At 35.2% G+C, this 26,197-nt stretch overlaps 1 protein-coding gene across 1 annotated transcript in view; it reads left to right on the forward strand.

The window, feature by feature from the left end:
• Positions 1 to 24,042, forward strand: part of LOC145666795 (uncharacterized) — a 42,891-nt gene extending 18,849 nt beyond the window's left edge. The window contains exon 2 of the mRNA XM_081734354.1: positions 19,904 to 24,042. Within this exon, the coding sequence (XP_081590480.1) occupies positions 19,919 to 21,439 (1,521 nt within the window). The 5' untranslated portion in view covers positions 19,904 to 19,918 and the 3' untranslated portion in view covers positions 21,440 to 24,042. The remainder of the gene's footprint in view (positions 1 to 19,903) is intronic.
• Positions 24,043 to 26,197: the final 2,155 nt, after the last annotated feature.

Genomic DNA, 26,197 nt, shown 5'->3' on the forward strand with positions numbered 1-26,197 from the left:
GCAAAGATACCAGGTACAAAACAATCTGTGACATTGAAAATGTACTTAATGGTGAAAAAACATGGATTTGGAAGAGGGCCTAACACAAAGACATTGGCGTTTTTCAAATCCACCAGTGACTTCTGCTGATGTAGAAAGGAACTTCTCGATACTACAAAACGTTTCTCATGAACCCTTTTAATTTTTTTGGCCTGTATACAGGCCATGGCGTCGACCTTCGGAATTTGCTTTATAAATCTCTAGTAAAGCTTTTCTTGCCGGGTTTTTTTTTTTTTTTTTTTCATCTATTCATGTATGGAAGCATCAAAGAATATGTTTTATGGGCATTTTGCAGTCACGTTTGCGATGCCTGGCGGCAGTGATGTCACAAACAACGAAGGCGGCTTTTAAAAAGGGTAAATTTTAGAGCTTTTTTTAAAACAAAATTCGTGACGCATCCTCATTAATCTTAGAAACATAGTTTGCACCTCGTTGGTTTCGTTATAAAGCAGAGTTCCCAAATGTAGCATTCAAATTTCCCTATTGTGTACCAGAAGCGGGAAAATCTCGCCCAAATCGAAAAAACGGATTTTTTTCAGGAGAAAATTTTCCATTTTTTTTTGTAAATTTCTCCCCTCAGGGATTTACAGACATATTAGAAGTGGTACCGGTACCGTTGGAAACCTACTCTTATTTGGAACAAAGCGAGATACAAATCATGATCCTAGAGTAAATAGAAATGTGCCAGGAAATTTTCCAATGTTTGAATTCTTGCTTTATTTACACAGTTTTAGTCAATTAGTTTAGTAAAGTATCTACAGTATTATCTCCGTTTATCCTAAAATCATGAATCGTACCTCGTTCTCTTCCACATGAATCGGCCTATTGAACGGTATAACGGTAAGGGAAATGGCCCAAAATTGAAAAAAAAAAAAAAAAAAAATACAAAAATTTCCCTTTTGGGGGATTTTTCTCCCTCAGGTGCATGATACGGATATGCAAGTTATACAGTTCGAAAGGCCGATTCATGCCAAAGAAAACAAGGTATGACTCGTGTTCCTACGACAATTACGGATATGTCAGAAAATTTTTATCTAGAATTCGGCGTTTTTTCATGCTATAGGAAACATGCGTAGTGTTGAGAAATAGGTCAATATTTTTTCTCGCCCTTAGTTTTCAAGATATGAGATTGATATTTCGTACAGTTATTACATACACTATGTAGTAAATTTCAAAATATTTTGGGCGCTGAGTGTTACCACCCGTGGCGCACAGAGGGGCCCAAAATTGAAAAAAGGATTTTTTTTTATTAAAAAATTTCCTTTTGGGTGAATTTTCTCCCCTCAGGTGCACGATAGGGATATGCAAGTTATATCGTTCGAAAGGCCGATTCATGCCGAACAAGATGAGGTACGATTCATGTTCCTACAATGATTAGTTTTTAAGCTGAAGCGGATTGGATAGAAATTGACTGAAAATGTATTATCGAGGGAAAATTGGTAAATCGGCTATGGCGTCAGTACTATTTTTCCTCGTACATTCTTCGTTCCTCATTATTTTCACAATGAAGCATTTTTTTTTTTTTTGTACCATTCGCATGTGTGTGTCATATACCTGAGCGAAGAAATTCGCGATAAAAGAGGAATTTTTTCAAAAAATCCCCTTTTTCCACTTTGAGCGGGAATTTCTCGCATTTGGTACGTAATAAGGAAATTTGACTGATGCAGTTAGAAACTGCTTCATTACAAAAAAAAAAAAAAAAAAAAAAGTATGAACCATGATTCTAGCGTCAATAGTGTTGGTACTGTAGCTACTTGAGTGAAAGCCTAAAAATTACCAAAAAAAAAAAAAAAAAAAAAAAAAAATAATAATAATAAAAGGGTTAATAAACGCAGAGGGTTTATAGAACAAAACATAAGGAAGATGTTCATAGTTCACTGCAACAGAGGTCTTTAAGAAAGAAATCTTGGTAAGAAATTGATATTTTATTTTCTTGGTGTATATGTTAAATTGTTAATGCATATTTTTTTATATATATTTTCGTGCATATTTGCATGCATATCTCGGGGTTGGTTTGTGCATGGAAATCTGGGCTCTAATAATAAGTACATAAAAATGAAAAGAACTTCCCTGTAAAACTTTAGGATATATATTTCCAAAAATCTTTACTTGTTTTCGTGAAAAAGAGGTACTCTCCAAATTTCACGTTTCCACCTACAGTAGTATGACCTGGGTGATGATGAGTCAGATACTTCTACTCTTTTATTACCTTTCTTTTACTTGTTCTTTTAACAGACGGAGGGCAATGCAATGCAGTACATAAGTGTGCAAATATCCTAGTACGTTGTAAATACTGCAAAGTATAACCCAAGTAGCAATGTAGATGAGAAAAATATTTGAGGGCACATCACAATGACGTCCGTCATCTTAAATTTAGGAAATTGTCTTAAATGGAAACCATAGTACGTCATATACAATATACATGTATTCGGTAGCGTATTTACGATTTTGTTTCGGAAGGTGCTTTGCTAACTTTATTCCTGGAAATGTGAAAAAACTGCAAGATATTTTATTTACTTTATAATAATAAATAAAATTTTGGGGGCTTAAGCCTAGAAGCCCCTCCTTAAATACGCTACTGAATGTATTATTTTAATAGCATATTTTCGTAGAAATCTAAAGGCAATGTTATTTTCGCTATAGCAGTAATCATTACAAATTTACGACTGTTTCTCCGCAACAACAGTGGTTAGTCATACGGCAAGGACCATTCACTGTTAAGGAGCTGTTCAATATGTTCCGCATTCCGGTCGATTATCAGATACAGTCTGAGTTCCCAATCATGCAAAACTTTGCCCAAGGTATCGGCTGTAATGTTAGAACATGCATCTACAATTCGTTTCTTCATACGCTGAACATCCCTAATTTTCACCGCGTACACAACAAACTGCACATGACCCCATAAGTGAAGTTAGATCAGTGGAACGAGGGGGCCATTCCATAACACCTTGCCGGTCAATCACATATTAGGAGCTGATCATTGAAGTACTCAAGGACACAGGTATGGTAATGGGGTAGAGCACCATTGTGCTGGAAAACTTAGAGAATGACGTATCTTCCGACAGCAGTAATAACAAGATCTCGTCTTCTAATGCACCGATAACCCATTGCAGCTAGGGTTTCGTCGATGAAGAATGGACACTCAACGTGACTGCCCCACACGCCACATCACATTATCCCCTTGCCTTCAGGAAGACAACTGAATTCTTCAAATGAATACAGATTACTAACAGACCAGTATTGCACGTTCTGTTTGTTGCTCTCTCCTGACACACAAAAGTTTGCTCATCATTAAACAGTGCATCAAAGGCGATTTTTTTTTTTTTTTTTTTTTAAATGTCGTACCTCGTCTGTATCCAATTGAGCAAATTCCAGACGACGATTTAGATTGTCTTCTGCAATTTGTTGGCGAAGTTGCACCTTATGAGAGTGTTTCTTATTAATTGACATAATGCGACTACACTACTTTCACGGGCTACACTACGCTGATTCTCTTGGTACTTTTACTGAATGATCACAGGCGTGCGCAACGTGCGTGCCATTGGTGCATTGGCACCCCCATTAGAAAAACTCTTTTATGTAGAATTATTACAAACACAAGAGATTACGTGGAAATTATTTCCCGTCTGTATGTGTGCCGTGCGTCATCGACGCAGCGTCGGATGCAATGATGCTATCTTTTCTTAGGGGAAAGGGGGTAGGACGACATTCCATATGGTGGTACTTCAGATCTGGCACCCACATTCCCAATATCCTGCGCACGCTAGTGTGAATGATGTGAATACTGTCACAGTGGTTGCCCCCTCTGTCGGTGTGCGTGGTCTATCAGTCTTGAGTCGATCTGCTACAAGGTAATAAATCTTTTCAGTCTCTCATCACCAAGTATATATACAGTCTATATATATATATATATAATGTGTTTCAAAGTATCCGGACACCCCCAAAACATACGTTTTTCATATAAGGTGCATTGTGCTGCCACCTACTACCAGGTACTCATTATCAACGACCTCAGTAGTCATTAGACATTATGAGAAAGCAGAATGGGGCGCTCCGCGGAACTCACGGACTTCAAACGTGGTCAGGTGATTGGGTGTCACTTGTGTCAGAAGTGTGTACGCGAGATTTCCACACTCCTAAACATCCCTAGGTCCACTGTGTCCGATGTGATACTGAAGTGGAAACGTGAAGGGATACGTACAGCACAAAAGTATACAGGCCGATCTTCTTTGTTGACTGACAGAGACCGCCAACAGTTGAAGAGAGTCATAAAGTGTAATAGGCAGACATCTATCCAGACCATCACACAGGAATTCCAAACTGCATCAGAATCCACTCCAAGTACTATGACAGTTATTCGTGAGGTGAGAAAACTTGGGTTTCATGGTCGAGCGGCTGCTCATAAGCCACACATCACGCAGGCAAATGCCAAACGCCTCGCTTGGTGTAAGGAGCGTAAACATTGGACGATTGAACAGTGGAAAAACTGTGTGGAGTGACGAATCACGGTACACAATGTGGCGATCCGATGGCAGGGTGTGGGTATGGCGAATGCCCGGTGAACGTCATCTGTCAGCGTGTGCAGTGCTAACAGTAAAATTCGAAGGTGGTGGTGTTATGGTATGGTCGTGTTTTTCTTAGAAGGGGATTTGCACCGCTTGTTGTTTCGCGTGGCACTCTCACAGCGCAGGCCTACATTGATGTTTTAAGCACCTTCTTGCTTCTCACTGTTGAAGAGCAATTGGAGGATGGCGATTCCATCTTTCAACACGATCGGGCAACTGTTCATACTGCACGGCCTGTGGCGGAGTGGCTACATGACCATAATATCCCTGTAATGGACTGGCCTGCACAGAGTCCTGACTTGAATCCTATAGAACACCTTTGGGATGTTTTGGAATGCCGATGGCGTGCCAGGCCTCACCGACCTGCATGGATAACTCTCCTCAGTTAAGAACTACGTGAAGAATGATCTGCCATTCCCCAAGAAACCTTCCACCACCTGATTGAAAGTATACGTGCGAGAGCGGAAGCTGTCATCAAGGCTAAGGATGGGCCAACCCCATATTGAATTCCAGCAGTACCAATGGAGGGCGCCAAAAACATGTAAGTCTTTTTCAGCCATGTGTCCGGATACTTTTGATCACATAGTGTATATATATATATCCACGTTTCACAGCTTAAGCTTACTCCTTTCTTCACTATCCGTAGTTTTTCCTCCACCAAACTCTCTTAACAAAACTGATTACTGTGTTCTAGATATTTTCCTCTTTCTCCTGTCCGTCCAATGGCTCACCCTCTGTTTCAGACCCGGAGATGATTCTATCTAAACACGGTTTATTCTGACTTTGGAACTACTTATTAAACTTAAATCAAAATAAAACCTGACCAAAGCATAACTGTACGATGAAAACAATGTTATATTGCTGAAACTAGCACAGATTACTAATAATAAGGTTGGTCAGAATTTATATTTTATTTAAGCTAAATACTTGGTGTGAAACACCTAAACTACAAAAGTGACTGGACATTTACATCCGTCAGAATGGCCGGAGTCTAGCCGAATATAAGAGAGAATTGTACTTGGTGTGTAAATTAAAGGATAAGTGGTTTAAATAGCGCGGTATATTTCGTCCAATAATATAGTGAAACCTCCCTTAACGGACACCTCTATAATACGGACAGATTTTTTTGTCCCGGCAAAAATATATGTTCTCTTATGGAACAAAACCCTCCCTTTTACGGACACTCTCAGATACGGACGCGGACAGTCCTTTTCCCCCCCAAACGTTTCAATAACCTCTTCATAACGGACAGGATTTTTTCTCGATTCTGCGATATATTACAGGAGACAAAAGTATTTTCCCCGCAAGTGTATCTATCATGAGTCTAGACCGGTGAACCATCAAACAGAACACCTTCAAGCTGAACTTCAAATTCTTTTATTCTGACCTCAATAAATTGCTTTCTGGGGGAAATTCTAGAAAACCTTCAATAAGCTATAACACTCATGCAGGGTCAGTCGTATAGTCAAGAATTCTATACGAAAGATCTCCCCTTCCCTAACAAATTTAGTCCTTTTTCCTCTGGACCTTGCATCTTTCCGACAATTTCATAGATAACAAAACAAACGTTGTTTGTTTTACAATAACAGTTTCAACGAACAATGTTTCCTCTCTTACATTCTTAGTAAAGCAACTTTCTCTAAGATGATATTCTTTGCGATTGGGGCTGAGTCAACAAACATATGCACTCCCAATAACTTGCCTTTATATCCATTCCGCCAGTACACAAGCAAACACACACACACACAGATATTTTTTCCGCAACCGTACTGAGGATTCTCAGAGGACACTAGCTAATGAGTTTAGCCGGTTAGTTGGTTCCTAACGCATCTTTTGAGAAGGTCCTGAAAATTTGAAATAAATAAAAAAACTCTTCCCCTCCCGCTTTCCCCTCCCATGTAGGAAGAAAATGATCATACATGCATTATCTTTTGCAATATACGAATATATTAACACATCCCCCAGCAATAATACTATTTAACATAAATTAATTTCTCCTTCATCCCTTCCAGTAATTCAAATACGTACTAAATAGAGTATTTTCATATTGAATTTTACGTATTTACGCTCATACATAATATATCTACTGTATATTACTCCATACAATTACCGTTGCGAGAAATTAAATTGCTGTAACCTCTCTGTAACGGACACCTCTCAGTAACGGACAAAAATTCATGTCCCATTGGTGTCCGTTATTGAAAGGTTTCACTGTATTAATATTTTGAAGTAAAAGTTTGAATGTAAAGGTGTGGATGGAATGTAATTTATTAAATTGTTGACTGTTCTCGCATTTATCCATTTATGTTGCAAATCTACAAGATATGTAAATTTCGCACACTAAAATCAGAACTATTTCTAAAACTGAATTCTATTTCCTTTAACCAAATTATTTTGAAATTCTATTTCTTCATTGTTAATATTTTTTGAATGTTAATCTTACTTTTGATAAGTTAATAAAGTTGACTTATTAAATTCGGAGTTCATTTCCATTTTATGAGAGTTTTCAGAATATATGCGCTTGAAATGCAGTAGAACTTACCTTTAAGTCAATATATTATTTACATGATCCAACACCGCAAACAAACAAAAGCCATTTATTTACACATAAGTTAAGCCACACATACCATGGAAAACACATTAAAGGACAGTTCTACATACACAGAATAAACATACAGAACCACTCATATACGAGTAACAACCGCAGTTATCTATTTTTACTTTTAGAAAGTTCGTGAGTTTTGTTTTCATTTGGTTATTTTACATGGTCATCAAAATCTTCAATTTCGTTTATTTGTGTGTACGTCATTAATAACATTTGGTGGGCATTCAATAAATTTTCTGAATTTTCAAGCATCTCGAGAACTTCAGTTTAGTTCGAAAAATGTCCTTTCCTTATTACCTATCTCCTCTTCATCTTCTTTATCATCACCAGATGGATTGTGTCTTTATGCCACTCTTCCCTAAGGATGCTTCTGGATAACAGAAAACCAGTTGAAACTGCATTCCTCAAAGATTTTTATGCTATATTATTTCGAATTATCCAAAGGGGAGTTCAAAACTTCGATTTACCCCGATTTTTATCAGTTTTCAATACAGTTTGGTTGGAATTATCCAAGTTGGTATAAACGAGATAATGATGTATACAGAATAATTCAACCACCGAGAAGAATACACTTGACAATACGAATATGATAGTAAAGTAGCTTTATCTCAAAGTAATATGGGTATGAAATATATTTGGTATTTTATATTTCTTCGAACTTTTAACAAATTTAAGTAACTAATCGTCTCTATGGCCTACGGAATGCGGATATTAAATGCCGCATTCGCAAAAGCTTTCCGTTCACCTCTGTTCTCATTTACTGATGTTCGAGGAAACATTTTGCCTAACACTATACAATGGAGGGTTACACCATAGTAAATACAAAATAAACAAATTAAAAAGAAATGGTACACCTTGTCTCAAAAAGGTTGAGCGCATTCTTTATTGGTGTTTTGAGGCAAAAATTTTCTAAGTCCAGCTTCGGGTATCTTCGGGAAAAAGTAAGCCAGGTTCGAACCTCCAAGCCAGCCTTTGCAATCGGGAAAAAGTTTGCAGATGTGTTTTTCTTCTTTTAAATATAATAAGACTTGTTACCAAGTGTTTAAAAAAGCAACATTGATTGAAATACTTAATGATACAATATTTCGAAACCTTTCATTAATGTGAGCACATGCTTGTTTGTCATTTAGCTTTCTATACGTAATGGAACATTTAAATACGTTAAAGAATCTTTCCATATGTAAAAGAATGCTCAAAGTTAAGAAATAGAACATAATTATCGCCTGAGTACTAAAATAAAAGTCAAAGTAGAACAGAAACAGCGTTTGTAATGGATATGAATGTCATAATTATCTTGAGATCCGTTATACATCGCTAGAAGCTTAGTTCTAGAAGTCCTTGTGTTAGCTCATTGGTAAGCTGTCGGATTTCAAATCATAAGGTTGTGAGTTCGAATCCCATCTGGGTCAGTACTTTTTTTAAAATTATATTTTCCGCAATGCATGAAAAATTATATAAAATAATTACATTAAAATACATAAGTTGTTTATATATAACATAATAATTGCAGAACATAGTAATTATTATGTTTAAAATATAACATCTAAGATAATTTTCACAGTAGGTCGGTATTACATATGAGGATGTAAATACAAGTTAAGAAACTCGTTCAATAGCAATAAATAAATCATGTAGTGTATTTATTTGCAGCTATTTGTCATATAGAGAGTAATTCTCAACATTCATAATATAGAATGTCATTTATGTTCTTGAAAAGTTATTCGATGCATAAACAGAGAATCCAAAGTCGGAACGCTCGCAAAAAAATTCATGAACCCCAAAGGTCACGTGAGCAGACTGGAATTGTCCTTATGAAGCATGCCACAGCAGAAAGTCTTTACATAGATTTTCAATTCAATTCCTGATATATGCTTTTGCAATGTGGAAGTGGTGATGCCTTGAGTCGCCCTCTCTCGCTCGCTCGCTCGCTCACTCTCTATTTATACAGAATATAAAAGTGGATTTATGTGTGTGTTTCAACATAATTCTGATATATCCAGAGCAATTTTAACTATATTTCTTACAGTCTGGAAAAAGAGTACTGTCGGGATACATATCAAAAATGCTAGAAACGGGTCGATATTATTATTGAATCCATAGTTTCGTGGTCGCTTAGGTGAATAGCTCTACTTTCAATTCAAGTCCAATTAAGCTCCCATTAGCACCCAGGGTGGTTACGTAGCGACATAAAGATATCGAAATCAACCGATATTAGAATCGAATCGTAAGTTTTCAGCGCCGCTAACAGTGCAGCATTTCCCATTAGTCCACATTAGTCCCATTGCCTAGAGGGCAACATATTTGCAGAGTGCAAATTTTAAAACTTGAATAATATTTTAATTTTTTTCCGTATGAAAAAGTTAAAAATCATGAGCAAATATACTATTTCACGAACAATCCTCTTTTAGTATTCTAATATGTTTAATAATAGCGTAAGAAATGTAATAGTAATTCAGAACATGTTTCACAGTTGTTATTTTTTCTTACATAGTTGTAGCTGTAGCATGTAGTGAGTGGAATTTAACTGTAATAAATTCACTAATTAACCATATTCGAATTAAGTTTTATTTTTAAGTTCGGAATGAAGAGGCGGAGAAATATGGAGTTATTGGGGGCACTGAGCTTTTCTACATTTTACTTTCAAGATCTCCATTTTTCTTTTGTCATTTGTTCCTAATAAAAAAAGTTCAGTCACTTTTGGATTGTCATAGGATAGTAGGAGTTGGATTTTGGGATGCAGCCTGTGAGATTCTAGAGGAGCTAACTGCTTGAAAAAATATTTTTGAATCATCTGTAACATATGAAATAAGGATATGTATCATAAAAAATTGAAAGTAATTATGTCTGCGTAATCATCACGGTCAAATTGCAAAGTCAAATGAATTGACGTTTGGTATATAATTAGGCTCCAATCCCAACTGGGAAGTTATCATACGCGTGTCACTTTCATTATAATACATATCCTTAGGGGGAGTAGAAGTCCGAATTTTTGCGAAAAATTTAGTATCTCACAAGCCGTTCAACTGAGAGCTGAAATTCAGCATATAACTCTTTATTAAAAATAAAGAGAATATGCCCTGGCATTTTTTAAAATTGTCTTTTATGAGCGGGGGGACGGGGGTGCATTTTCTATATATTGGAAATTGGTAGTGGGTTGATTTGTAAAAATAATCGAAAACGATTGATATTAGTTGAGAAAAAAATTGAGTAATGCAAACTAAAGTTCTTTTTGAATTTTCTACCCACTGTTTTCTATTTATAATTGCTGAAGCTGGTGTTTAATATATGGAGCGTTCCGAGCATAAGGCAATCAAGCCATAAAGTTAGAGAAAATGGCCATAAAATTTGTATTCTAAACTTAATTACATGGGCATTTTCAATTAGTACGGCATGCTTAATTATATAGAAAATTAGTTTCTCTCTCTTTTTTTTTTTTTTTTTTTTTTTTTTTACGTTGGTCTACTTTTCCTTGATTCGAAACTTTTAAATTTCACCCTATTTTCTACTGAAATGTGTCTGTAAGGCAACAAAGAAATAATTACATATGATAAATTCATTTTAATTCGGAAGATGAGAAACACTTTGCCATTATATATCGTAAAGGTCAGACCCACCAGTATTGTAACAAAGAGGTGCTTGAGCCAATGACGGTAGAAATTCAAACTCCGATAAGTGATAATTTCACAGTCTTGTTTTATTACAAGTGTAATCTCTTTAGTCAATGGAGAGGAGGACGTGGGTCATTGGTCAGAGTTGATGTCGATGGGTTTTGGTGGGTCGGAGTTGGTCGCAATGGTTCAGAGTGATTCATAGTTGGTGGTGGGTCAGAGTGGATCACGATGGTTGATGGGTCAGAGGGCCAATGGGTCATTTGGGTGGTGGGTCAGAGTGGGTCATGGTGGGTCGTGGATCAAATTTTCATTGACCCACACCATCTCTGGTTAAAATTGTACTAAAGATAAGAGGCACCGAAGATGCATGTCGGCTATTATGTTCAAATTTTGCGCATGGATAGTACTCCACCAGAAAGCAATAAATCTGAAACGGTTCACGGTATGACCTCCTAGAACTCGAGATGTAGGGGTTTGTCTGATTGGCTAAATTAAGACGTCAATGATTTATCCTTCAACAACCAAGCTTTTTATGATCGTTTCCGTGGGGAAGTCAGAAGAACACGTAGTAATCGTAATCGTAATCGTAATATTGATAGTTCGCGTCCACCCCGGGGTATTTGTTTTGTGTTTTTTTGTTTCACCTAAATATAAACAAATCACACATATAGGCATTTTAACATATTTTGGGAGAGTAATTTTGTGGTTCGTTGGCGTTTCATCGCGTCTCTGCCGCTGGTAGTAAAGTTTTCAAAATGGAACTTGGGCCATCACGGATCGTCGCTGCGGGGCCACCAATTTCTGGCGAGAGGTTAATAGTTGACCATCTGTAGTCCACCGACGCTTACAGCTTAGGGTAATGAACGATGTCCTTGCCTTGTAGACTTCATGACTACCGACGTCGGCAGTCAATTAGCTTTTAGTATTCCTTTACTAACCATCTATCGTTCATGTTTGTACACGGTGTTGTCATAATAATAATAATAATAATAATAATAATAATAATAATAATAATAATAATAATTATTATTATTATTATTATTATTATTATTATTATTATTATTATTATTATTATTATTATTATTATTATTATTTGTAGTAACAGTAGTATAATTGATGATAGAATAATTATTGTCTATGTATTGTCTAGGTAGGACTACACACAGGATTTGGCTCGTTTTGGTTCGATTTGACTCTAATCCGAGTCGAGTTGGAAGATATTTTTCGCGCCGAGTCCAAGAGTAGACCTCAAAGATGTCTGTTTCGAGTCGAGTCGAGTTTCAAAGAAAAGTCGTTCGTGCCCATCCCTACTAATGAGAGCTTAATCGGAGTTAAGCAAAATTGAAAGTCTCACTATTTATCTAAGCGACCCCGAAAACTATGAATCTAATATCGATCATTTTCTAGCAACCTTTTATATGTATCCCCCTCCCATTCACCATAGATAACCCGACAGCACTCTTTTTGAAACTATAAGAAATGTGGTTAAAATTACTCTAGGCCAGTGGTTCTCAATCTAATTCCTATCACGATCCCCTTTTATCACACGCTCTTGCCAGCGACCCTTTTATAATTTGTTTTATAATAAGCTTGTGTGGGATTTTTAACATACCTATTTCTATAATAGTAGAATCCATTTTTTTGTTTATAGTGAACAGTGCCATGGAAAAACATTGCCCGGGGCGAGAGTATAGTACGATGTAACCGTATATATGAGTGACGTCGACAGACTAGCTACGAAGCGCCACCATGGTTGGCACGAAGCTCAATAACATTTTCAAAATAAACCCTACCTTTCCTTAATTTTGAGCACATTTTATTACGTTTTTCCTTCTATTTTACACATGTGCACATGCACTTTCCTAACTTGAGTAACACACTTCCTCCGAAATGTGTGGCCCCTCTTTTCGGCGCCCGGCACTGACAGTGGATACAGTAACTGTAATATCTATATTCCCAACGACGAAGGTGCTGGTTCAAGATGGATGTTAAACTCCTTCATTGAAGAGGCCATTAACGTATCCGATCTAAGCCCACAACTTCTTGACCAAATAATAGAATGATCATGCGACAAGTCTTTGCAACTGGTTTTCTGTAACGAAGACTTGGACAAGTTCTGCCTGATGAGGAGAGAAGAATATCCTGGTCTGGTGATTGCTGCTTTAAAAGTAATAATTCCATTTGCTATATCGTACTTGTGCGAAAGTGTCTTTTTTTTTATGGTAAACATTAAAACAAAGATAAGAAATCGCTTATCAGTTGAAAATGGCTTGATAATATTCGTCATGAAGATTGAACCGGGCATTACTGCACTAGTGAAATTACACCATGCTTAGGTATCTCATTAGGTTTTAATTTTAATTGTATTTCAATGTGCAGGTTTTGTTTCATGTGTATTTTTCTAGTATTTCTATATACAGTTCTCATTAGTTTTATATCATACTTCTTTGATTTAAATTCATTTTTAAACAACTCTACTAACTAACTAACTCTATGGCCTATGGAACCCGGAGGTTCAATGCCGCGTTCACAAAAGCTCTACACTGACTTGTATCCTTAGCCAATTGGATCCAGTTTCTACTTTGTATTCTTATCTCAGCGAGATCCATCTTAATATTGTCCTCCCATCTGCCCCTAGGTCTTCCTAATGGTCGTTTTCCGTTTGGTCTTCCAGTCAAGACTTTCAAAGCGTTTCTACTTTCTTCCATTCTAGCTACCTGACCTGCCCACCTAAGCCTCCTAGACTTGACGACCCTAACAATGTTGGGTAACCGTATAAATTATGTAGTTCCTCGTTATGAAGTTTCCGCCATTCCCCATTCCCGTTCCTCTTGGGTCCGAATATTCGTCTAAGGATCTTGTTCTCAAATACTTTCAGTCTATGTTCTTCCCTCAGAGTAAGCGACCATGTTTCGCAACCATACAGAACAACAGGCATGATTATCGTTTTGTATATTTTAAGCTTCAAATTTTTCGACAGAATTCGCGACGACAAGAGACTTTGAACCGAATAGTAACACGAATTCTACACCCTTTGAAAATGTTCAGTAGACTTATTTTTTATTGTTCTTTACAGTGTGTATAAAAAATAAAAGTATGCCTATCAGAACAAAATTAAAAATAATATTTAAAAATAATTTCTGGTATTCTAACTATATTTATCTCTCCCGCCTATCTTCGCGATCCCCTAGGGGCCGCGACTCCCAGGTTGAGAAACCCTGCTCTAGGCATACATGAGTTATGATGGAACATACATACATACACTTTTATATGTATAAATGCAGATAAGAGAGAGTTGAGAGAGAGCGATTAAGGAATTACCGCTCTCAATCTCTTCACTTTACTTTTGCGATTCGTGAATTTCTTACGTGACAGTTTGGGGCTAGCTAGTTTTTTGTCTTGAACCACGATCCGATTTTCGATATGCTCTACCTAAATGCTGTAATGCGAATATTGAGAAGTTATCTGCGATGAAAGTAGCTGCAAATAAATATATTACATAACTTATTAATTGCTATTACACGATTTTTTAAATTTGTATTCAATATTCACACATAACACACCGACGTTCTGTGAATACCTCAGATGTTATATTTTAAAGATAAGAATTACTTATGTCGTGAAATGATATGAATATATATATTCAACTGATATATACAACTGATGATATGAATATATATATTCAACTCATATATACAACTGATGATATGAAAATATATATACAACTGATGAATTGTAATGTAACTATTTTACATAATTTTCATGCATTGAGGAAAGTAGAATATCATAAAGGAATCTCACTTGAACGGGTATCGAACTCACGATTTAAACGCTCGGTGGTGTACCACTGAGCTAACATGACCGCTTTTCGGAAGCTGCTTCTGAAATATAACTGAGCTCATACGTAAATGCTCCTTTCCGTATGTAAATCACAATGACGAAACGAGAGTGTGAATACATAGTCTCGAAATATTGTATCCAGTGGCGTAGCAGCTGCCCCCGCAACCCCCGCAGTGCGGGGGGCCCCGATATATAGGGGCCCGAAGTCTTGCGATGAATAAGGTTTTAAAGAAGTAGAAATTCCACATTACTTGTGTCGGCTTTACAAGTGGGGCCCCTTCTCTATACTTTGCGGGGGGGCCCGCAAAAGTGTGCTACGCCACTGATTGTATCATTAAGTATTTCAATCAATGTTACTTTTTTCTACACTTAATAACATTTCAACATGTCTTATTATATTTAACAGAAGGAAAAACATATCTGTACATCTTTTCCCGATTACTAAGGTTGGCTTTGGAGGTTCGAACCAGCAGCTTTAGTTTACTGTTTTCCGAAGACACCCGAAGTTGGACTTCGAAAGTGTTCGCCTCAAAACAGCTATAATCATATCGCTCAATGTTTGGTATATGGTATATGTTTTTATACGTGTAAAGTCAGTATAACAATTCATTCTTTAAACAGCTTTTCGTATGTATTAATATTCCTTTATAAAAACTGTTTTTATTATTATTATTACGGCGCACCATTTTCAGATTTCTTTCGCGAGTCGTTGACCAAGTCGTTCGCCAAATAGGCGTGTCGTGCAAGTAACCAATCACACGTCAGGTACTAGCTTTTACCTATTGCTTTCTTCTCACAACTCAGAACATTGGTAACTATGGATAGACGTACAGCAGTAATTACTTTATGGGAGTTGGAAGGTTATTCTGCAACTGCAGCTAGCAGGCGAGTAGGTGTCCCGGCCTCTACAGGAAGGCAATGGATTCGGAAATATGGTGCTACAGGTCAGACTGGTAATTTACGATCTCCTGGTCGTCCGCATGTGTCAACCGAAGCCCAAGATGCGAGATTAGTAAACGAAGCCCGGTTAGACCCACTAAGGACGTCTAGACAGCTAAGGGAAGCTTCTCTCTTTCCTGGTAGTAAGCATACAGCTCTGCGAAGGCTTCGTCATGCTGGGTTACGTGGCCGTGTTGCTGCCGTGAAGGAAAAACTCTCAGACGACCACAAAATTTACCGTCTCGCGTTTGCACAGGCGAATGTGGGTCTCAATTGGGAAAACGTAGTTTTCTCAGATGAATCCATATTCACAACATCAAAGGAGGGACGCCGTTTTGTGTATCGTCCGAGAGGCACCCAATATGACCATGGATATGTGGCTGCTTGCAATCGCAGTGGCCATGTATCTATTTTATGTTGGGGTTGGATTTCCAGACGCGGAGCAGGACAGCTTCATAGAATTGAAGGACATCTGGACAATGCTCAGTACTTAGACATTATCAGTAATATCATGGTGCCATCTGTACGAGTATTTCAGCCTGATGGTGTAATTCAGTTCCAGCAATACCAGTCGCCAATACATAATTCCCGTGTGGTTCAGGAATGGTTCGCAGGGCACCCTGAGATTGATTTAATCGACTGGCCGCCTCGTGGAGCAGACCTCAATCTCATGGAAAATATGTGGGCAGAAGTGAAGCGTACTCTAAGGGAAAGTTGGCCTGAGGCAGATCCACCAAGAACTCAGGATGACCTGTGGCATCTTGTTTCCGAAGCATGGCTGGAGGTAGGGGAAGGAGATAGATTTGTCACCCATGTAATATATTCCATGCCCAGAAGAATGGAGCGTGTAATAAATTCAGAAGGGTCTTGGACACAATATTAATGTCCCCGCCTTAACTCCCGAAAACCAGCCCTTTTCAGGGCTACCTAAACGCTTCTGAAAATATTTCTAGAAGTAAACCACTCCTTGTATCCGATTTCTGTGCAATCCTACTAACAAAAGAATGATAATTAGCTGTAGGCTTTGAACTCAAGACCTCTTCAGTGGCAAGTCCGTACTCTACCAGTGAGCTAACATGAACACGCAAACCTAACCTGAAGAAACACGACTTTCAATTTCTGGTATTCGATGACAATGATGCTCATATACTTTGCAAATGTTGTATTCAACTTGGGATATCCCGCAACACACACACACACATAAACAAAGCGAAAGAGAGAGAGAGAGATGAATACACAAAAGCATATTTAACGTATTCGAATGAGACTAAGTAACGACATTCCGTTCTAAAGAGAATTTGTGTTTCTTCCCGTGACGTTAAGGGGATCGGGAAAAGTTATGTGTCTTGAAGCAGGATACGACTTTGGATACTCTGTTCATACACTTTCTATATCCGTAGGAATATACTGTATTTCACGAATATAAATAACATACTGTAATGAGAATATTGAGAAGTTAAATCTGTATGACAAATAGCTGCAAATAAATACACTACATAACTTATTTATTGCTATTAAACGATTTTCCTAACTTGTATTTAACATTCTCATATATAATAACGACCTACTGTGAAAATTATCTCAGATGTTATATTTTAAACATAATAATTACTATGTTCTGCAATTATTATATTATATATAAACAACTTATGTATTTTAATGTAATTATTTTATATAATTTTTCATGCATTGCGGAAAATATAATTTTAAAAAAAGTACTGACCCAGATGGGATTCGAACTCACAACCTTATGATTTGAAATCCGACAGCTTACCAATGAGCTAACACAAGGACTTCTAGAACTAAGCTTCTAGCGATGTATAACGGATCTCAAGATAATTATGACATTCATATCCATTACAAACGCTGTTTCTGTTCTACTTTGACTTTTATTTTAGTACTCAGGCGATAATTATGTTCTATTTCTTAACTTTGAGCATTCTTTTACATATGGAAAGATTCTTCCACGTATTTAAATGCTCCGTTACGTATAGAAAGCTAAATGACAAACAAGCATGTGCTCACATTAATAAAAGGTTTCGAAATATTGTATCATTAAGTATTTCAATCAATGTTGCTTTTTTAAACACTTGGTAACAAGTCTTATTATATTTAAAAGAAGAAAAACACATTTGCAAACTTTTTCCCGATTGCAAAGGCTGGCTTGGAGGTTCGAACCTGGCTTACTTTTTCCCGAAGATACCCGAAGCTGGACTTAGAAAATTTTTGCCTCAAAACACCAATAAAGAATGCGCTCAACCTTTTTGAGACAAGGTGTACATCAAAATATTTCAACCAGACACAAAATTATATGTTATACATGAACTTAATACAAGCTTAGATTACAAAGTAAAATTTCAACATTAACTCCATTCAAGTATCTATTAAACAGAAAACTGTAATGTATAACAAAGTAAAATACAATGAACACTAATAAAATTAAACAAAATTTCACAAGAATATGTATATTAGAGAACATGATTAGATAAAAATAAACGTACATCAAACGAAAGACAGTTGGAATTTCATATACAATATACCAGACGGAACAACGGAGAATTTAAATGTTGTTTTTTTAAGTAGAACAAAATTTACATTGAATAGATCGATTCTCAGAGATTTTTTGTTTATATTTTCTACACTAATAAATAGTGCATTATCAATTAATTTGCTATTACATAAAATAGATTGATAATTCCTAGAGTTATGCGAAGGAACTCTAATATATAGATGTTCCATTAGTTTCACCCTAGAATGTATTACATTGTGAATAAGCCTGATTTGCCTCAAATTCCTCCTAACATCAAGAGAGAGCAAGTCGAGCCTAGCGAGAATCTTCCCAATGGTCATCTCATTCAATTTAAATTTGAATCTTAAGCCAGGCCAAGGAAGAGATTTGAATTGATTCAATACTTGAGTAATACTAACAAAATTTCGGATCCATATTAAAATTGCATATTGCAGGTGAGATCAAACATAGACACAATATAAAATTTTACAGGTTATAATATCTTTAAAGTCTTTAGCAACCCATTTAATAAGCTCAATATTCCTCCTGGCTTTAGATACCATAGTAGAAATATGTTGATCAAATAATAGCTTATTCTCCATCATAATACCTAAATGTTTATTAGATGAAACTTGTATGATGATTGATTAAATACGAAAAAAAGGATACATTCGTTTTCCTAGAAAACAATATAGTTTTATTCATGTTCAAAGGTAGTGCATTCTGAATGGACCATTGATAAACTGAATTAATATCAGCTTCTAATTTCAAATTATCTTGACAATTTACTATTTTAGAAAAAATCTTCAAACAATTGGCATACAATAGAAAGGGACACTTTAAAGATTTACCAATATCATTTTTATATATTATAAACAAAAGAGGACCCAGATTGGATCCTTGAGGAACGCCCGAAGAAATATTGTACACAGATGATTTGCAACTCATATATCTGACGACAAATCTACAACCAAACAAGTAGGAAGCAAACCAAAGTATCACAGATTTAAAAATTTTAAAGGAGTCAAGTTTCTTAAGAAGAATATAACTAGATATCTTGTCGAAAGCTTTAACAAAATCAAAATAGACTGTATCGACTTGACCACGATTATGAACGACAGGCGAAACCAATGTCAAAAACTTATTCAGGTTTAATTCCGTAGATTTACCGTTCATAAATTTATACTGTTCAGCAATAATACGATGTTGAACGGAACTATAAAGATAGTTATTTGTTGATCAAAAATTTTAGATATTACATCAAGAATAGAAATAGGTCTATAATCAGTTACAGTCCTTCCATTAGTTTTAGGGATTGGAGTTACAGCAACAGTCTTCCACACATTTGAATAGAGATGAGATGATAAACTCCAATTAAACAATGATGTCAAGGTTGGAGCAATTATTTCAGATATACCTTTAATTATAAAAATCGGAATTTGATCAAGACCTACAGAAGCCTTAACATTCAGTTTTAATAACATCAAGTACTTGTATAATAATAATAAATTTATTATTATTAGTTTCAATTATAACAACATAGTTACTAAGTAGTTTTATTACTGGATAATTTCTTTTAGTTCTTTTAGAAAATTCACAAACTTGTTCTTTCAACTAAAGATAAAAGACTGTGCTCTATACCTCTGTTTCTTGTCAAATAAAAGATCTTCATATTAGATTCAACGCACGCGTACATAAAATAAATATACTTGCTAATTATTCGTAGTTTTAACACTGTAAAAAAAATTGTATAATATGATACTTTAAGAATATCCTCTCATTCATTATCTTTCAGGATAATCAAATCATCATGCCTCAGAGAAAGCAAGTACCACAAACATTATACTTCTTAAGCCTAGAAGCTTCAGTCTCGACAGTCAAAAGGATAGAACACATGAGTTCTTCAACTACATACTGGCCTTGTGATCATCTTCCAGGAAAAATCGTCACACACTTAATGGAAATATATTTTCTAAATATTTTCTCAGACAGAGAGTACATCCATTTGAGAGAAATACCTCAGATTAAAAAGGTAATTCGAAATCCAAGAATTTTATTCACACCAAGAATTATGAAAATAGTTATGTTCTCTTCGGAAGATGATTTTCAGTTTTTGCATAGATGTAAAAGTTTGAAAGAACTCACTATTGTGCAGAACCACAAGGAAACTCGATGTAATTTCAAGGAAGTCATTGCGAGTGGAATTCCCATTATACTTTCAACTGACCTTCGGTCAATTGGAAAATTGTATTTTACGAATAACGATTTACAAAAGTTATTTTCATATAAATTAATGAGAGATTTATGTCATGTAAGTAGTTTATTAAACAGTTGGTGGACTACCTACAATAATAAAGTTCGTTTGGGAACGGCGAACAATATTGTTAGTTTAGACGTATGCTACTCAGATCTGTCAGTTGAGGATATTATTGTAGTCCTAGAGACTGTCCCAAAGATTAAATACTTCAACCATCCCTATGTGTCAATTGCTTTATATAGCATGTACAAAGACAAACGGAATAAAGGGAATTATCCTATTTATGATTTGACGAATGTGACCATAGGTTGTGATAGCGGTTCTCATTATAGAATGGGTTTTGATATCACCGAAAGCTTGGCATTGATGATTAAATTGTGCCCACAAATTGTTAAGGTTGCGATTGCAAGAAAAATATCTCGAAAAGTGTTACCTAGTATTTTGAATGTATTGATTTGTCTTCAGTCCGTTGAAGAAATATATATAAATGAAGATTGGTTTATCCCAGATGAAGGAGAAAATACAGAAATATTTGATTTTGTCTTGAAATACAGTGAAAGTATACGAAAGATTGATTTTGTATTGAATGGCTTTGTGGATATAGTTAAATTAGCATCATTTTGTCCTAATTTAGTGGAATTGAATGTCATGTTTTCTTGTAGAGATGTCAGTGAAATGTCAAATGTTAACACAATACCTGAATGTATAAGAGTTCTGAGCATTGGAAAGTTAATGGGCCCACCGATATCTTTCAGTTCAATACTTCTCAAATCTAAAACATTACGTGTAATTTCGTTTTATGACATTGACATTGATGAAGCATTGTTAGATGAGGTGACATCTGAAAATTATTGGCCTAATCTACTCTCTTTTCGTATATCCCACTGCAAAACTTTGAAGTTATGGCATATCTTAAATCTTTTATCCTCGGAAAATTGTTTAACCTATCTCTCAATCAGAACCTGTTTATATATAAGTGCTGATGATGCAGGTAGCATCCGGAATCAAATTGCAGAAAAGCAATATGAGATATATTTTTATTTTGAGGGTGCTTATAATTGGAATATTGTTTAGTTGGTTTAGCAGTAGCTAAATTCTTTCTCACAAGGAAACCTATCCAATTCCTCGACGAGTATCGCATTGAAACTTGCGCAAGTGGAAGGACATACTGAAAGATGGAAATATGCTTACTCTTACGATTCGCAACGTCGTCGGAAGTAGAATGATCGTTCTCCCATAGCATCTGAAAGTTATTTACTCTGATCATAGATGTCAGAATGTGGTACACTGGAACCTGTTTTCTCAAGAAGACAAATATTGCAAACTCAAGATGATAACAGTCGGTGGTGATTAGGATCTCTAGTACGTCATTGATGCGAACCGATGTCAAATGGAACACGATATGATACACCGATTGTAAGTTCCAAACGAGCACGCTTACCCGCTGGAGAAAAAAGACAGACTGAAACCACAACACAAAAATGACTTTCTATGATTATTATTATTGTTATTAGTATGACTATTATTATTATTAGTAGTAGTAGTAGTAGTAGTAATAGTATGATTAGCATTATTAATATCAGTAGTATCATGAGTAAAAGTAATAATAATGAGAAGAAGACAACAAATAGGCTATATTGTTGGGCCCGTTAAGTTACGAAGGACTTTCGCACGTCTTGATTGTCCTCTAGCACTGCTATAAGTTCTAAAATCCACAAACAACCTTAAGCCGGGATTCGAAGTCGGGGCCCTTAAACGCTGGCCTGACTCCTCAACCAACACGAACATGAATAATAATAAGACGACGACAAAGAAACAATAATAATAATAATTGTATACCAGTGTTCTTAACCTAATTCCGATCACGACCTCCCATATTATAACATCCTCTTACCGGCGAGCTCCTTATAATTTCTGGCTTGTAATAAGCTTGTGTCGAATCTTTAATATACCTATTGCGGAGATCTCACTATATACATATATTTCTATAATAGTAGAATCCATTTCTTGTATATAGTGGATACAGTAACTTCCCTAAAACCGAATGCATTAAACCAAATTTGGTCCGTTCATTTATATTACAAACATCGGATCCGATCTTCATACTGTTTCAAAATGGAAGCCGTTTGAAATTTTTGAAACTTCATAACTCCCTCAATTTTGGGTCATATGATAAAAGAATAAAATGTATTTGCATTCTTCTGGTATTTCAATATGCAGTTCTCATTAGTTTCATATCTTACCTTTTTCATTTAAATTGATTTTTAACTAACTCTGCACCTGTTGAAAATGTTTAGTAGACCAATTTTTTTTCTTGTTCTTGACAGTATATATACAAATAAATATTGTCTGTCAGAACAAAAATCAAAATAATAATTATTTAAAAATATTTTCCGGTATTAGATTCTAATTATATTTACCTCTTTCGCTTATCTTCGTGACTCCCAGGTTGATAAATCCTGTCCTATACTTTTTCTTCTTCCTGCAGACCTCGTGTTCGTGTGGACTAAGGCGTCAAGCCAGCGACTCAAGGGTCCTGACTTCGAATCTCGGCTGCGGTGTGGTTGTCTGTGGATTTTAAAGCAGTGCTTGAGGACACTCAAGACGGGCCGAAATCCTTCGTTATTGAACGGGCCCAACAATACATTTGTTGTCTTTCCATTATTAGTTTTACTCATCATACTGCTCATATTACTAATACTAATCATACTACTACTACTACTAATAATAATAATAATAATAATAATAATAGAAAGCCATTTTTGCGTTGTGGTTTCAGCCTGTACCTTTTTCTCCAGCGAGTAAGCGTGTTCGTATGGAACTTACAATCGGTGTATCGTATCGTGTTCCATTTGACATCGGTTCGCATCAATGACGTACTAGAGATCCTAATCACCACTGACTATCACCTTGAGTTTGCAATATTTGTCTTTGTGAGAAAACAGGTTTCAGTGTATCACATTCTGACATGTATGATCAGAGTACATAACTTTCAGAGTCTATGGAAGAACAATCATTCTACTTCCGGTTCAACAACGTTGCGAATTGTAAGAGTAACCATATTACCATCTTTCAATATGTCCTTCCACTTGTGCAAGTTTCAATGTGATACTCGTCGAAGAATTGAATAGCTTTCCTTGTCAGTCAATTATTTTAACTTTACATTTTTATGAGTATTAGAATTTAAGGAAATTCCTGATTTAGATATGGTTTAGAGACTTCAGAAATAACTAAATTCTTTCTTAGTCTATTCTATTTGATTTAATATTGTTATGCATATTAGAATTATTTCTTACCTAGTCTTTTTCATTATTATTATTATTGGTTATTTTTTAAAACAATATTTGAATACCTACACGGTGTATATCATAATCTCTACACAAATGTATTTAAAAATTTCGATAAAGCTGTCATTGTTTTTTTCTTTGTTGTTATTCTTTTTTAATATTGGAATTAGAAATAGCCTTGGTTATTAGAAACAGCCTTCAGCTCTCTCTAATTATGCTTAGTGCTGGGATACGTTTTTTTCATTTTTAAATTGTTAAATTGTCAGTGTATTTGACAATATTGGTAATTCAATTGTAAATATTGAACAGAATATGTAATGAATGTAATCTCAAATAATAATCCTGTCTGTATATTTATGTTAAAGTTAGAATATAGAAATTGAACGCTTATCAAGATTTTGTTCATTCAGAAACTACTAGAAATCAAATTACAGACTGAATTAGAAAGATCTATATTCTACTCTAATAGTTACTGATAACCGCTTTTTTCTTGAGTTGTATAAAGCTAAATGGAACTCGATTTTTGTTCGTCTTGAGGAAATAGTAATTATTTCCATTTCTAAAATTCCGTTATTACTATTGGAATTTTAAAATTCCGTTTTAGCTATTCCGTTATTACTATTGGAATTTTAAAATTCCGTTTTAGCTATTCCGGTAAAATAGCTATTATTGGCTAACTCGTTTCAGTATTATTCTCACATTTTCTCTGTCTTCTGCTACAAATACTTTTTATCAGTTCATGACATCTTAAAGCCATAGCAGGTCAGAGTATTTTATATCGTAAGAACACTAATTGACATGTCCAAGTAAACTTTATATAAAAGCAGTAATTTCTCGGTTAACACATAGTATTGTTCCTTAATCCTACTTCTCAACTTAACTTTTTCTCCTTAGTTCCCAGTTTTGAATGTAAAATTTAGAGTACAAGAAAAATGAACTGGTCTCTTACTCCAGTTCTAGTGGTCTGGTAACCATAACTACATTTTTAATTGATAATCGTAAAAGAATGGTAACGATTAGGAAATTAATCGTCGTGTTTTCTGAAAATTCCTTGAAATCGATATTTCTGAGTTTCACGATATTTTAATTTTTCTGTTCATTAATTAAGTTTTGTTTAAGAACTCTTCGTAACTGTAAAATAACTTTCCTATGTCCTTAACTTTATCTATTAATTTTTACATTAATTTTCACAACTCAAGACAATCCTCAGTAGTAAAAATTTTGCCTTTTAATTTTAATCAATTGACTTTACATTTATCGTTACTTTTTTTCTGATATTAAATTTTAATTTAAGTATTTATATTTTCATAAGTTCAATTTTTAACTTTAATCTTTTAAAACTTTTATTGTTTTCCAACTAGGCAAATGACGTACCTCTATGCCAAATACTCAAAACAAAACTGCTATTTTTCTTTATCATGTTTAGCATTGAAGTTCCCGCAGTCGGTTCTCAATGGGGAATTCTTATTCTTCTGATTACAAGCTAAATTTATGTCCTCACACCGTTTATATATCTTTATTACTGAAATCTTCATACTTCAAATAATATATATAAGCTTGTAGTTTTGTTGTAGCTTAATGATTAATTCTCTCCATTTTTCGCAGGGAGAACGCATGTGCAATTTTCGCAGGAGGTACACGTGATGTGACATATGTTGACTTGTATGCACACTACTTATGTAGCCTCGGTACAATAAAAGCAAATGTTAAATTCCAAAAAAAAAAAAAAAAAAAAACATATATATATATATATATTCACTTTTATATGGTAATATCAAACAGTCGCAAGCATTGCCATAAATGACAATATTTTTGTTTCATTGTACTATATAAGTTTTGATATGGATATCTATGTAAGATGTAATCTTGAAATTTGATCGTTTAGAAATTTTAGTGAGAAACTCGCATATAACTGAAAACAATACTCGCCACACATTAGTAACACCCCAGCTTCCTGTAAGTGTGGTTCCAAATTCAATCCTGGATCTCGGAGCGGCTTGGATCAACTTTAAACATTAGTCTCAGTTTCTATAATTACTGCTGAAAACTGATGCTAGACTACAATCAATCACCTCCGGATGCTACTAATATATTTTTAAAGTTCTTCGTAAATATCCCTTGTTACTTATATACTTAAATTTTTCATTGATGTTGAAGCAAAAAACATATAAAGATATTTACTGTATATATGAATCGTTCTATGACATATTTAGCATTCTTTATACAAAGGATTTTAAAGTTAAATAACATCGCTTTACAAACTGGTTGTTTTCCGTAACGAAATTTTTTCCAGCGATTTTTTCAATAAAAATATGAAGACTTAACGAGTATTCTGTAGACACTAAAAATTGAAAAGTTTTCTTCGTCTGTTCTTCATTTCTTGATGTAACTTATGCAGTTAACATAAAACATCTGTACAATTAAAAGTCTTGACAAGATCTTGTGATTCCCCAAATCGTTTCCACTCTACAAAACTTGCCATGGCAACAAAAACAGATATAAGAATGCTATCTCGGTATTTCAGCGGACACAAAACGTGTTAATG

This window comes from Thermobia domestica, chromosome 12, assembly GCF_964235325.1.
Source record: "Thermobia domestica chromosome 12, izTheDome1.hap1.1, whole genome shotgun sequence".
Taxonomy (NCBI): Eukaryota; Metazoa; Arthropoda; class Insecta; order Zygentoma; family Lepismatidae; genus Thermobia; species Thermobia domestica.